At 38.2% G+C, this 14,812-nt stretch overlaps 1 protein-coding gene across 5 annotated transcripts in view; it reads left to right on the forward strand.

The window, feature by feature from the left end:
* Nucleotides 1-14,812, forward strand: part of TTBK2 (tau tubulin kinase 2) — a 97,889-nt gene that overhangs the window by 72,026 nt on the left and 11,051 nt on the right. For all 5 annotated transcript variants that reach the window (XM_016212327.2, XM_016212329.2, XM_087822002.1 and 2 more), the window contains 3 exons: nucleotides 6,093-6,309; nucleotides 9,759-9,970; nucleotides 12,133-12,715. In XM_016212327.2, coding sequence (XP_016067813.2) covers nucleotides 6,093-6,309; nucleotides 9,759-9,970; nucleotides 12,133-12,715 — 1,012 coding nt within the window. The remainder of the gene's footprint in view (nucleotides 1-6,092; nucleotides 6,310-9,758; nucleotides 9,971-12,132; nucleotides 12,716-14,812) is intronic.

The following is a 14,812-nucleotide window of genomic DNA, read 5'->3' on the forward strand; positions in this document are numbered from 1 at the left end:
TGGTTATATGTCCAGTTCGTCTTCAGTTGATTATCCAAGATGGTTTTTCTGTATTTTAGTTGTAATTCCAGTTTGGTCCTGGGAAAGTGTCAGTGTAGCTTCCACTTGATCCACCGCCGCCTTGGAATCCTGATGGAATATTCTGTAGAATGGAGATGGGATCAATCACTAAAGCCCTGAGACTGAGAATGAGCTGGGGTATTACCAGTGGTTTTGGCTGCAAAACTGGACCTCGGTTCTCGAGTTCAGCAAGGAAAGAATTCAGAGCCAAGAACTCAAATTATAAGAGGTAGCAGAAGTGAGCCAGCCAGGCTTCTGAAACAAGTTACAGAAGCAAAAGAAGGACCTTGAAGATTAGGAGGGGGAAAGACAAAGGTAATACGCCTAGGGGAGGAGAAGATAGAAATGGGCAGACATGCTCCTCAGAGGGAGAATCAAACTGTTTGGTTTTAAATAAGAAAGTAAATAGGAAAAAATCCTCATACAATATGAGTTAATTGGGACATTTTATCCTAATCCATTGCTTTGATTTTATATTGAAAGGTGGGATCCCTAGAGCTTATTTATCAGAAAAGCCTACATGGGCTCATATAACTGAATATGTTATCCTTGATTAGCTAGTCTAAGAATTCTTAAATGTGAGGCCCTGACTTGCTACATCAGAATCACCACACGTTTGTTTAAGAGACCTATTTGTAGGACTCACCCAGACCTCCTGAGTCAGAATCTAGGGATGTTGCATAGAAGTCCATTTGTATCATATGTTTCTCGTGCTTATCTGAGCTTGGAACCCCTAGCCAGCCACCCCATTTTATAAATGGGGAAATAATCCTAACTCTGAGTGAATCATCCAACTTTAGATAAATATTAGTCATGGAGCTTAAGCTGTACAGAAATTCTTTTTTTTTTTTTTTTTTTTTAATATCTTTATTGATTCCAGAGAGAGGAAAGGAAAGGGAGATAGAGAGAGATAGAAACATCAATGATGAGAGATTCATTGATCGAGCCCACAACCCGGGCATGTGCCCTGACTGGGAATTGAACCCTGATCACCTGGATCCTAGGTCGACGCTCAACAGCTGAGCCACGCCTGGCCGGGCGAGCTGTATAGAAATTCTGATTTTTATTTTAGTGTCTTTGTTCTCTTCCTCCTTTAATTGTTGTTAGAAATAGATAAGCCTCCAACTTGCAAAAATCAGGTAAGAGGACTTCAAGATAGTTGTAGTCAATGAAGACACACCAGCGTAAGTTTCCATCTCCCAACGTTTCCTCCTAAAATAAGACAGAATAACATGAAAGAAAAAAATAAAACTACACCAAAACCATGACCTTAGCATAACTTCAAGATCAAGGATGCCCAAACTTCAGAATAACTAAGTAAAAAGAGAAAAAAGACACCAAGTCCTTGTGTGGTATCTTTTATGGTCCTGCCTCACACAGCCCTGCTACAAGGCTTTATAAAGGCAGATCAGTAAAAACTGGAGAAGGGGAGAACTAGCACTGAAACTCAAGGTTGGTCTAAAACCAACACCAGAAAACTACACTCATCCCAAGAACAAAAATACTAAAAAGATCAAATAGATCAGATCATTAACTACAGATATGCATGATTCAAAACACATCGTTCCTGGGAAAGAAAAAAGACAAAAAGAAGGGAGAAGTGCCCTTTATCAGTTGAGTTGTGAAGGATAAAGCATGTAATCATTTGGGTTCGTCAGGAGAGAGACTACATAGTAATTTGAACAAGGAAAGGATCATTACCTATAACACGGAGCTGGAATCACGTGGGATTGACTTATAAGAAGGAGAGAGAACTGTAAATAATACAGGAATAGCAAATATAAAGTGCAGCTCCTACTCCTAAGGCCAAGATTAAGCATCCAAACAAAGCTCCCCCAGCCAGGACCCCAGGGCTGAGGTGAGTACTGACCTTGTTGAAGAAGTTATGTCCATCCTTCGTTGGATAGAAGTCACTCTGATGCCACACTGGTAAAATTTGCTGGAAGTCTGCCCTCTGGGGTACCAAAGAAAGCTATTTATGGGGGGTGTCTCACCAGCCACACTCTGCTACAAAACTTCTGGATAAAGGGCATTGCTCAGGAAAGCTGTTAGTTGCTGCTGTCTGTGTGAGACAGGCCCTGAAGAGGCTGCAGTGCTGCAGGATCCTTGCACTGGGGAAAGCCTCATGTGCTGGAGAAGCTTGCCAAGCTGTATACTAGAACCCAAAAGAGCACTTTCCTCCTGCGGTTTCTTTCCAGTGCTGTCTGCTAACACAGCTCCCGTGCCAGCTAGCAAAGGAGAACATCTAAAGGGCTCAGATCTACTTTCACAGAACAGGCAAAAAAGATGAATTTGGAGTTGAAAGGTAATAAATCAATAATTGCACAGGAGCAAAAGGAGAAAAAATTTAATTACATTTAAGAATGTATAAAATCAGAGGACACACATATCTCCCCTGACCACAAAAACAAATAAATATCCACTTAAGTGTTTGAACTTTGCTGTACTAACAGAAGACAGCACTAAACTATGAATCTTGTAAAATACTTCAATAACACAAAAATTAACAGGAAAAAGATTTTAAAGTTCCATAAAGCATTATAGTAAAAAAATCAGAAAAGAAAATTTAATACATAGTAACTAAGGAAATTTTCTCAGAAAAACAACCACGTGGTGATGGGGGGGGGGGAGTAATTATTGGTGAAAAAAGAAAAAAACAACCATTTAGAAAACTGTAAAAAAGAAAGAAAGAGACAACTGTAAGGCCCAAAATGGAATTAAATATGCTCATTAATTTGAAGATATGGATATCCACCTTACATCAGAAATTTAAAAACTAAGAATAGAAATAGACACCCCCCACCCTCACCCAGGGGTGAGTGAAAAAGGTGAAAGGGATTAAGAAGTACAAATTTCCAGTTATAAAAAATAGTTACAGAGATGTCAAGTACAGCATAGCGAATAAGTCAGTAATACTATAATAACTATATTATATCAGATGGGTACTAGAATTATTGGGGGGATCACTTTGTAAGGTATATAAATGTTTAATAACTATATTATATACCTGAAACTAATATAATTTTTTATGTCAACTGTAATTTAAAAAAAAAATTTTTTTTCAAGAATTAGACCCCAAAAGAGGTGGGGACAGAGAGAGGAACAGAGAGGAAGAAATGAAATGAGAACTGATTGAAGTCAGGAAAGAAATGGAAGAAAAAGATATCTCAGAATTGAGTAAATTACAAAATGCACAAAGGAGAATAGACTCAAATGAAAATTTCGTAAAGGACATTGAATAAAATCGGGGGGGAAAGCCTCAAGAGGAAAAAAAAAGAAATAATTTAAAAGGGGCTAGAGAAAAGGTAGTGCAAATGGGAAACTGACTTGAGAAGGACTAGGATTCCTGCTGTTAGTTGACTGGGCAGTTAACTTGGTCCTGTTTTCCTGGGGAGGGGCTAGCATGGTATTTATAAGTTGAAGTGCCTTTGAAAAGGCAGACCGAGAATTGTATAATACATATTAGCCCAAGGCTTAAAGAGTGCATGGAATTTAAACTAGCTGAATCACTGAGGGGGCAGGGGGGGTATTAGACCCATAAGCCTACCATTTATTGTCTGGCCCTTTAAGAAAAAGTTTGCTGACCTCTGAATTCTCTGTTTGCAAATGATATGGAAGAATAAGTGCAAAGCCCTAGAGAATAAGTGTTAAAGATAAAAAATGATAATGTATGTCCCGCAACTCTGAATGTCTTAGTAGAAGGAGAAAGTAAGTTCAGGAGAAGGTAGGAAAATGCTTTAGATTAGGAGTCAGCAAACCTTATCTGTAAAGGGCCAGATAAATATTTGTGGACTCTGCTGCCTCTGTCTCCATTATCGTTGCTATTGTAGTGCTAAAGAAGCCATAGATAACTTGGAAACGTGTGAGCGTGACTGTGTGCCATAACACTGTATAAACAGAAAATAGGTAAGCAGGCCAGATTTGGCTCACAAGCCCTAGTTTGCCAGCTCCTGACTTAGATTATGGGGAAGGGAATATGAAAAGGATGTCCATTCTTACTACTTTTCCAGTTCTCCCGTACACCTCCTTACTTTTCTCCCTAATCTACTTCTATAATTTATATCTCACCTGCAAACACATACCTTGAGCTAAAAATACTCACACATACTTTCTCAATCATTCTTATTCCTTAACACAATTTCTCTGGAAAGGAATTCTTTCTATATCTCAAAGTCCAGATTTGGATCAGAGTTTAAGGAGAAGGAAGAAAATAATGTAAGGAGTAAAAATGGGAGAATTAGTACAGAGGGGAGCCAGCTTGTGTGGAGACGATGGAAGAGCTCCTTGAAGTGTGTGGTATTATAGTGAAGCATAAGAGAGACAGAGGAAACTAAGGTAGAGTAAAAATAGAAGCAGTCTCATAGGTGGAGGTGTGGTTTGTCCCCTGAGGAGTGGAAGAAGAAAATGCCAAGGAATTGGGTAGTTGGAAAGAAGCAGAGTAGTAGCTCGGCATATGGAAAAAAGGATTTGGAAGAATACTGAGTGATTGGGGGGGCGCTTGGGGCTAGTAGACTGAGCTTTCTGAACTCAAATATTTATCCTCTTGGCCCCAGTCCCTTTCCTCAGAAATAGAGGGAATTTTTTCAATAAACATTTGGAATACCACATAACACATATATTAGTGTCCATTGTAATTCCTTGTATCAATAAATAAATTATATTGAATTTATACCTGAAAAATCCTTCAATAGCCTATTTATTTCTTAACTTTTTAAAAATTTTATTTTTTTCCATCACCATTTATCCCTCTATTCCCTCTTCTACCTCCACCCCACCCCCTACTGAACTTTACTTTTATAGTTAAATCCTTCATTTGAACTATTTTAGGCAAAAGTACCTTTTCAAGATGTTCTTAGTGTCAGAACTACAGGTACTACTTTACAAGGCTATAAGGTTTTTTTCCTGAGAGCCATGGCCAATGCTTTTCTATATTATTTACCTCTAACCTATTGATGAAGACCTCGGTAGGGAGAAGTGGTAGTGAAGGTCATCAAATCAGGTGGAACAAGTCCCTGAAAATGACTGACCTTTGTTCTCACAGCACAACATATTTATGACACCTGGGCCAGGGTATAGCTGTTACCCATAGAGTGAGTGGTTCACTGAGAAGATGCCTATTTTGCCACTCATAATAATTGTGTCAGTGTAATCTACTGAAGACTGGTTTTCTACTTTTAAACATTCCAGATCACTTCTAAGAAAAGGTTTCATTGTATGCTAAATATTGTGTTCAATCAGCAGTATTAAAAAAAATTGAGTATAGTGTAGAGTTAGAGCTGGCAGGGGCCTGATCACTTAGTGATAACAGAACTTGAAAAGCCCTTCATGGGCTAGAAGCCTAAGGGAAGGATGATCAATCATGTAAATAGGCATGAAGTTACTTTGAAAGCAGTAAATAGACAAAGTGCCAATTTACATTTTCTATATTGTTCCTGGTCAGTTCATGCAGATGTATGAACTGTGTAATTGCAGATTTTCTAGTTTCCCCTAGAAGGCAAGAATTTCCTTTCTCCTCTTTATGTCCCCTGAAGGCCTTGCATGGAGTAGGTACTTAGTAAAACGTCTATAAATGAAAAAAGAAATGCACATTTCACATTATTAAAAAACATAACATAACTTATTGGTCTGATACTTGCTTATATCATTATGATTCTTAACATTTTCCTGTTTATAGTTTTTGTTATTCTTTAAGAGAAAGGTTAAAAAAACAGAAAGTACAAAAACTGACAAAGACTTCTTGGAAAATAAGCCAAATGTTAATAACTTTTAAAGTAATTGTTAAATCAGTGAGTTATTGTATTAGAATTTTTATTTTTAAATCAGGTTGAAAATTCTGTTGATTAAAATGTAAAGTTTTATTTTGTAGAATTGACATGACCTATTAATAAGTTTTTTTGGTTTTGTTCTGTTTTACTCTTTTAATGATATATAGATTGCATAATTTAACTTATGCAAAATGTAAAATAGTCTCCTAGTAATTTTTTCCCCCTGGTGTTTTTAAGTTCTACCTTTTCTTTACCCCTCATTTTTAGAATTGCCAATGCCACTCCCATCCCAGGGGACTTGCTTCGAGAAAATACAGATGAAGTGTTTCCAGATGAACAGCTTAGTGATGGGGAGAATGGCATCCCTGTTGGTATGTCACCAGATAAATTGCCTGGATCTCTGGGACACACTCATCCTCAGGAGAAGGATGTCTGGGAAGAGATGGATGCCAACAGGAACAAGATAAAGCTTGGGATTTGTAAGGTGCATATTTCTTGCATAGAAGTGATGTATTTCTATGTACTTATTATTTTTCTCCTATTGCTATAGCAAAGTATAATGATTCTCAATTTTGAATGAGAAATAGACAAAACAGTGTATTGCTAGTTATTTCTATATTTGTAATTGCAATATTTTGGCTAATTTTGCCTAAAATGTTGAAATATGGGCATTGAACATTAATCTTCATCTTGTATTTTGTATAAAAGATAAAGGTATTTTAAAAAAAACACTAGACATTGAGACAAAAGGAAGAGACATCTATAGAACAGAAGTTAATAGTCTTCCTAAATAATGTGACAATAACTCTGGGCTCCTCCTTTGGTGTGGACTGATGGAGCTATAAGTACCCATTCTGAAAACTGTCTCAAATGGAGGTGGGGAAGTGAGAGTTGGAAGTGGGAAGCATCAAGCAAACTGTTTATGAGTTGACGAAGTGGATGTTGAAAAAATGACATGAATTTTTCTTCATCAGGATGGCAAGCAAGTCCACCTGAAGTATGGGGAAAGATACTGAATTGAATGATTAATTTTTAGTAACCTTGGGGCAGTTTTTCCCCAAATTTCTCTCTGATCTTACTGTTCCTCATCATTTCCATTTTCATAGAGGATCAGATGAAGATAAATGGTATGTAGGGACAAGGAGTTAGAAATCAGTTTTTGCTGCTTCCTATGTTTTTATAAAGGTCTAGTTGCAAAGGAGGTTAAGCTTCTAGGTGTGTAAAATGAGACCTAGGCTTCATACCTGTTAACATGATTGATAGAAAGTTGGCTAGTCATGCTTTATGAATGAGGAATATATCTTGAAAAGAATTCTCTATGATCACTTCTGAGGAGCTTGGCCTATCTTTGGATAATATATACTACATTGTTAAACTATATGTTTAAAAAATAAGAGTATATACTTTCCATCATGGGAGTCATTTGCAAAAACTTTCTCTGAATAGGTGTGATATGGTGCACTGTGGTCTGGCTATTGAATACATGCTATTTGGACTAATAGTAATCAGGAATAAGTAGTGAAAAAGTTGTTAGAAGGTCAGTGTCAGATTTTAGGGAATGTCAGCTTTGGCTCTCTCTATGGCACCAAGAGCAAATTGTTCTTATGGTAAAAAAAACAACAACCCAAAAACCTCTAGTTGCCAGCCCATATTGCTATCTGTGTATGTGAGAGAGTGAGATGGCACTTGGCATAGATCTTAATTATTTAGTTTTTTTTCATCCATTATCACTATTTAATCTCTATTAGTTCTCTTTTATTTTTTAATTTCATTTTTTTAAAAAAACCACTTAGATATTAGTGTTGTTCTTTCGTACAACTAATGTTTATATGAATTTTAAAAAAGTGTTTACCATTTCCTTGCATTTTTTAAAGTCCTGGACTCATCTGTCTTCTTTATTTTTTTTAATCTGGACTCATCTTTCTTCCTGAAATACTTCCTTTGGAAGCTCCTTTAGTTGAGGTCTTTTGGTAGAGAGCTCTTTCGATTTTTACTTAGCAGTAATGTATTTTTTTCAACCTCATTCTTTTAACAATAGTTTATGCTGGATTCAAAGCTTTTTTTTTTTCTTTTTTATTAGATTCAAAGTTTTTGATTGACAGTTATTTTTTCTCTTGCTTCATCTATTGGTATCAGAAGTCTGCTGTTTATTCTGATTTTTTTTTTTTAATGATCATTCTACCTGTCCTCCCACCCCAGCTACTTTTTAGCTTTTCTTCTTGTCTTTGGTGTTCTGCATTTTAACTACAGTATATCTACACATATTTTTTTTTTTCTTTTCTTTTTCTTAATATATTTTTATTGATTTCAGAGAGAGACAGAAACATCAATGATGAAAGAGAGTTATTGATCAGCATGCCCCCTGCCAGGGATGAGCCTGCAACTTGGGCATGTGCCCTGACTGGGACGCAAACCTCGATTTCCTGGATCATAGATCGATGCTCAACCGCTGAGCCATGCCGGCCAGGCTACACATATATTTCTTTTTGTTTATCCTGCTTAGGATTTCTTATGTTTTCTGAATCTTTGATTCATATTTTTTTATCAGTTCTAGAAGATACACAGCTGTTCTCTACCTGAATATTGCCACCTCTTCATTCTTTCTGTTCTCTCTTCCTGGGATTCCAATTAAACATATATTATGCCTTTTTTATTCTATTTGTCATACCTTTTAATATCTTTTTCCATATTTTTCTCACCTTGCTGTGCTTCATTCTATGTAATTTCTTTTTCTGTGTCTTCTAGTTCACTAATTAATAACTGTGGCCTTTTATAGCTAATTTGTTTAATTTGTTAATTGAATGTTTAATATTAAACTCATCAGTTAATTCCAAAAAATTCTTTATTTAAACATTTTACCCATAACTATTCTATATTCTGTATCTAAACAAGTTTGATAGCGGAGGGTTTTGGAAAGTTTACATTTAAAAAAAGTATCATATCTGCTTGCTGACTCTTAGTCACGGGGGCATGCCTTCTCATGTGTTTGACTATCTTTTTTTTTTTTTAATCTTCAACCCAGGGTATGTTTTTTTAATTGATTTGAGAGAGATAGTGAGAGAAACATCAATCGGTTACCTCCCTTATGTTCCCCGACCAAGGATGGAGCCCGCAACCTTTTGGTGTATGAGGCTACACTCTAACCAGCTGAGTCACACTGGCCAGCGCTTGTTTGACTCTCTTTAATGTTTTACTCTTTAATTAACCATTGGTGGGAGTTCTGTAGACCTAAATTAGGGAGTGGAGAAACCTTCCTTCAGAAAAGATTGTCTTTGGCTTCTGCTAGTAGCCAAAGTAGACAAATTGGGCATTTCCTTGAGGGCCTTTAATCAGAAAAGATGTCCCAGATTCCCCTCTCTCATCCCAGTACTGGTGGAAGTCTTAATTTTCCTGATAATTGCACTGCTGTAGGCATCTGTGAGTAGGTAGCTCCACCCCTCTGTGCTGCCTAATGCTCAGTGGCCTCCTGCTCTGCCCAGTTCCTTATTGTTCAAACACCATGTTTTCTTCTTCTTGTTTGATTTTTAGAGAGGGAATGTGGCGGGGTATTGAGGCTTGGTAACCTCTCCTACCTCCTGTGAAACCACTTGTCTCAAAGAGAATGTCTTTTCCAAGTTTTAGCTTTAGTTTAGTGGATGGGGTCCTGGGAGTTTTTAGTTAGACATAATAGGAAAGGTTTAAGGCTATTAAACATTTTTAGACTATTGATCTTTGTACCAAAAATATAGAAACTACTGAAACCTGAGAATTAAGAAAGCTCACCTAATAAAGGGTTAATAGACAAGTATGCCATGACCTAAACTAGCCAAAATATCCTAATCCTGTGAAAACACATCCCATTCATTTGCTTATGTTATATTGAAAGACTTTAATAATTACTACCACATATAGTAACTGGAATGGTTTCATGGTCTTCTTTTATATTTTGTCTAGGCTGCTACTGAAGAGGAGAATAGCCATGGTCAAGTGAATGGTATTCTGAATGCTCCAAGCCTCGGTTCACCAATTCGTGTCCGCTCAGAGATTACTCAGCCAGACAGAGATGTCCCATTGGTGCGAAAGTTACGTTCTATCCACAGCTTTGAGCTGGAAAAACGTCTGACACTGGAGCCAAAGCCAGATACTGACAAGTTTCTTGAGACCTGGTATAAAATAGTTTTTCCTCTTTTTTAAAAGCTATTAAGATTTTATTATTTTAAATTTTTATTTCTATTATGTAAAGTCAAATAAATTCTTGCATTTCTGTAGCACTGATTTGATTAAGCTCTCCTCTTCATCCATGGTTTTAATTATCATCCTGATTTTTGATGTGAATTGTCTCCTAATATTTTTAAAAGTTCTATAACATAGCCTTTGGCTTTGGGAGCTGAGCAGTGGGGGCTGGTAACTTCATAATACTAAGTATAAGTCAAATGAACATTTTGAAGTGACTTTGTTTGGAATGTGATCTCTTTTATTGGAATGGAGAAGATGCAGTGTAGAGTTGGAGAGGGCATTAAGTAGGAAGGAGGGGTGAGTACATGAAAGAGGGAAAAAAGGAATTTATATACAAGGGACAGGCAACTCAGTTCATTTTAATGAAGGTCTTCTATGAGTAAGTGCTGTAGGAAAAATAGACGTGAATAAGTTTATCATTCTACCTAAGAAGAAGGAAAGATGGAACTTTAGAGAGCCATACATTGGTAATGATTGCAGTTCATGGTTGTGAGGCCCATTATCCTCAAATTTTGATAACAAACAAAAGTCAGAATGAAACTTTTAAAAGAAATTAGGATATGGTTTTATGAATTATAGAAGGCTTCAATAATATTAAGACCAGAATGACTTCAGTAATAGTCACACTCTTCAGTGTACATCGCCGATGGCTATTATTGGCAGTGGAATAGTAGGTTAGAAGGATCATGTACTTGACATGGTAGTAACTATGTCCAGAGACAATTCAGCCTCTCTGGCGTGGTCCAGTCTGGCTTCCGTTTTAAGCAGTCCTTCATCTATGTGTAGTCTTCCTCACATGGTAATCATTCCATCTCACAGCTATGTGATGTAAGCTTGTGTCTACATGTTGATATGATCAAAAGGATGGACTAGGTTTGGGGCAGTATTTAAACATTTTGAGTTGTGGCTAAGATTTGGAATAAATATAAAGGTACAATAGGGATAAAAGCTTAGTTTGGTAAAAAATTAGTCTACCAAAAGAATGAAACGTTTTAAAAAGAGAGTCCATGCTGAGGGAAGAGCTGAGACATAAGACAGGTTGAGAACAGAATTAATCCAAGAAAATGAACTCAAGCCAGAACCTAGAATGAACAGGGAATTGAAGCACCTAATTATAACTTAAGGAAAGGAAAAGTGTATTGCTTAAACTACTTCCTTACAGATGAGATCAGTTCTCAGAAGCCAGTGCAGCCAAATACCACCAGTTACACTATGTTACCTGCTCCTCAGGCAGCAGAGATTTGTATATATAATGTCAACTGCTTCTTGATCCAACAAAACTGAAAATATACCCTGAATCTTCCCCCATACCACCACCACTGCCCTACCACCATATATGGAGTTCTTTGTGCATAGTGGGCTGGGTGTGGGTGAGCAGGTACACTACCTGCTCTTCTTCAAAGCCCTGCCTTTGGAGGAGTGTAATTGAATGAGTATACATTTACATACATTGCTAGAGACAAACAAATGCAGAAAGTATTTTCCTTATGTATACTAGCTGCTTTCCTTTTTTAAAAAGTTTATTGATTTTTTAGAGAGAGAGGAAGGGAAGGAGGGAGAAAGAAACATCCATGTGACAGCTCCTCCTGCACTCCCCCAACCCGGGATCAAGCCCAAAACCTGGGCATGTGCCCTGACCAGGAATCAAGCTGGCAACTTCCTGGTGCATGGAACAAGGCCCAAACAACTTAGCCACACCGGCCAGGACTCTGTTTCCTTTAATAGGGCTTCTGGTGAGGCAAAAGCCCCTTGGGTGAGTTGTTCTCAGTCCCTCAGAGAGAGCACAGAAGCAGAGGGCAGTGTGACTGAATTGGCAAAGCAAAGGTGAAGTGGATCATACAAGTCAACCCAGTTAGGCTTCTCTCCTGTCCTGCAGCAGGAGAGACATCTTCCTCCCATGGGCTCCATCTTCCAAAACAGGATTATGACAGGTGAAGAGAAGAGCATTATCAACCAGTGAAACTTTCCTTATGCTTTATCCATATTTTTCCTCTCTGATCTCTGTGTGAATGTTAATTCTGTATAGAGCTTATAGGTTATGCAATATATACTACCCTTGAGCAGTTGAGTAACTTTTCTCTGTTTTCTTAAGCCTGGAGAAAATGCAGAAAGATGCAGGAAAGGAACCCGTTCTTCCTGCTCTGCTTCATAAGCCTTGTGTTCCTGCTGGGGCCCGTACTGACCACATCTGGAACTATGATGAAGAATATCTTCCAGATGCTTCTAAGCCTGCCTCTGCCAACACCCCTGAGCAGGTGGATGGCGGTGGCAGCAATGGATTTATAGCTGTTAATTTGAGCTCTTGCAAACAGGAGGTTGATTCCAAAGAATGGGTGATTGTGGACAAGGAGCAGGACCTTCGGGATTTTAGGACAAATGAGGTTTTAGGCCATAAAACCACGGGGAGCCCTTCTGATGAGGAGCCTGAAGTACTTCAAGTTCTAGAGGAATCACCTCAAGATGAAAAGCTCCGATTGGATCCTTGGGCAGAAAATACTCATTTCAAGAAGGAAACCTCAGATGTGATCTTAGCACTTTCTGGGGAGTGCCTTGCCACTGCTGCTTTAGAGCAATATACAGATAGGCTAGAACTCCAGGCTGGAGCTGGTGGTCAGTTTATTGCAGCAACACCCACAAGTCCAATGGAGGCACAAGCGGAAGGACCCCTTACTGCGGTAAGAGATTTGTTCCTGTCATTTATCTACTATCCACTCAAGGTGATACTAAAAAAAGACTAACAGTTGATCAGCTAAGGTTCTTTAGCAGAGGCCTAAGTAGGCACATGGGTATAGGGAGTGATGCCTGGACTAGTCTTCAGTATGAAATTTCTCAAAAAGTGAGCTTTTCTATCAGGATACCAACTCGGTACACAATATGTCATAACCTAATTTCAGAATAACATTTTTACTTAGACCACAAGACCTATCTATCTATGTGTATGTATATATAATATAATTTTTTTTTTAAACTTGTAATCCTAGATATTTGTAGTATCTACATTAGAAATATGGTGAGGAAGGTATATATTTAACCATTCATGGCTTGTACTTTATACTGTTGCTAAGTCTAATTCTTTTTTTTCTCCCTTCTCTTTTGTAACCTCTACCTAGACATTTCTCATATTTGACATTCCTCTCAAGCAATAGTTTAAGCTTTGATGTCCATTGTTTAAAATACAGAGTGCCAGGCTCACTTTCAGAATTTCTGTTTCAGTAGGTCTGGGATAGAGCAAGTCCAGGAATCTGCATTTTTTAAAGAAGTTTACTTTTATTTATTTTTAATTTAAAAAAATTTTTTATACCTCACCTGAGGATATTTTTTCCATTGCTTTTCAGAGAGAGTGGAAGGGAGAGAGAGAGAGACACACCAATTGGTTGCCTCCTGCGCCTTCCACGACCAGGGCCAGGATCAAGCCTACAGCTGAGGTACATGCCCTTGGCTGGAATTGAACCCTTAGACTCTTCAGTCTGTAGGCCAATGCCATAACCACTGAGCCAAACAGGCTAGGGCAGGAATCTGCAGTTTTACAAGCAGCTGAATGCAATTGTGTTAGGCCTTTTGCAAAGGAATGTTTTGAAGAAACTACTGTTGACTCTCACTTTGGGCATTCAGCTGGAGACTCGTGTTACACTGCTGTTTTCAGTAAGCAGTGCTGTCCCTGTGACTGTGTGAGTAGCAGGTGCTCCAGAAGAGCCAGATATGGAGGCAATAAGGAACTGTGTACACAGGTCTTAGGCACCAGCAGGTACATCTGTCCTTACATGGGTGAGAATACCAGCTTTTCTTAAGTTCCATCATCATCTAGCAGCCCGCTCTTCTAACTCACCAGAAACAACATTGTCCCCAAGGATGAAATGTTTTCTGTTAGAACACAATTCTTCAGGCAGGTATAAAACTGAGAAAAGATAACAAAACTTGATTTTGTGAATAGCTCTGTAGGAATTTACTTGCACTGCAAAACAGTAAAATAAATGCCTACCTCTTATTTTTTATTTTTTTTATTTTTTAATACTCACCGAGGACATGCTGAGAGAGAGGGTGGGAGAGGGAGAAGGAGAGGGAGAGGGAGAAACATCAATGTGAGAGAGACACATTGATCAGTTTTCCTCTGTACATGCCCCGAACCTGCAACCCAAATACGTGCTCTGACCAGGAATTGAACTGATAACCCTTGGGTGCACAGGATGACACTCAACCAAGTGAGCCCCTCTGACTGGGCTACCTCTTTTTTTTAATCAGTTAGTTGGTCTTTCCTTCTTTCCCAAGACTGCTTTGTACAGTTATATAGGTAGTTTACTGCATGCCCCAAGGAACATTTGGGGCTGCAATCTAGCCCAAACTTTGCCAGCCAAACTCTGCATCTTTGTGCAGGGCTGTTTCCTCTTTGAAGAGCAACCTTTTCCAAATTGTACAGAGGTACCCAATGGGCTAGAGGCAGGTCCTACCACCTCCTTCCCTTCCCTGTATCCCTTTCTCCACCCCACCTTTTCTCTTTCCATTCATTCCCTTTTCCACCTTCTCAGATTCAGTTTCTTCTTTTCTTTGACTCTAGATGCTAGTGACTCACTGTTCAAGTATTTTTCCAATAGCATTCTGGTGTGCTTCCCTACAGAAGGCTTTCTAAAGCTTTGGCTTCGTTTCTTCTAGTATTTTTTGCCTTCCCATCAACGCTTTCCTGTCCACAAAGATTTCTCATAGTTCTCTTACATTATATGCAACATTTTCTCTATCAAGTTGTTGAAAGACTTGTATTTATATATTTAATATTATAA

Source organism: Miniopterus natalensis, chromosome 1 (genome assembly GCF_054644295.1).
Source record: "Miniopterus natalensis isolate mMinNat1 chromosome 1, mMinNat1.hap1, whole genome shotgun sequence".
Taxonomy (NCBI): domain Eukaryota; kingdom Metazoa; phylum Chordata; class Mammalia; order Chiroptera; family Miniopteridae; genus Miniopterus; species Miniopterus natalensis.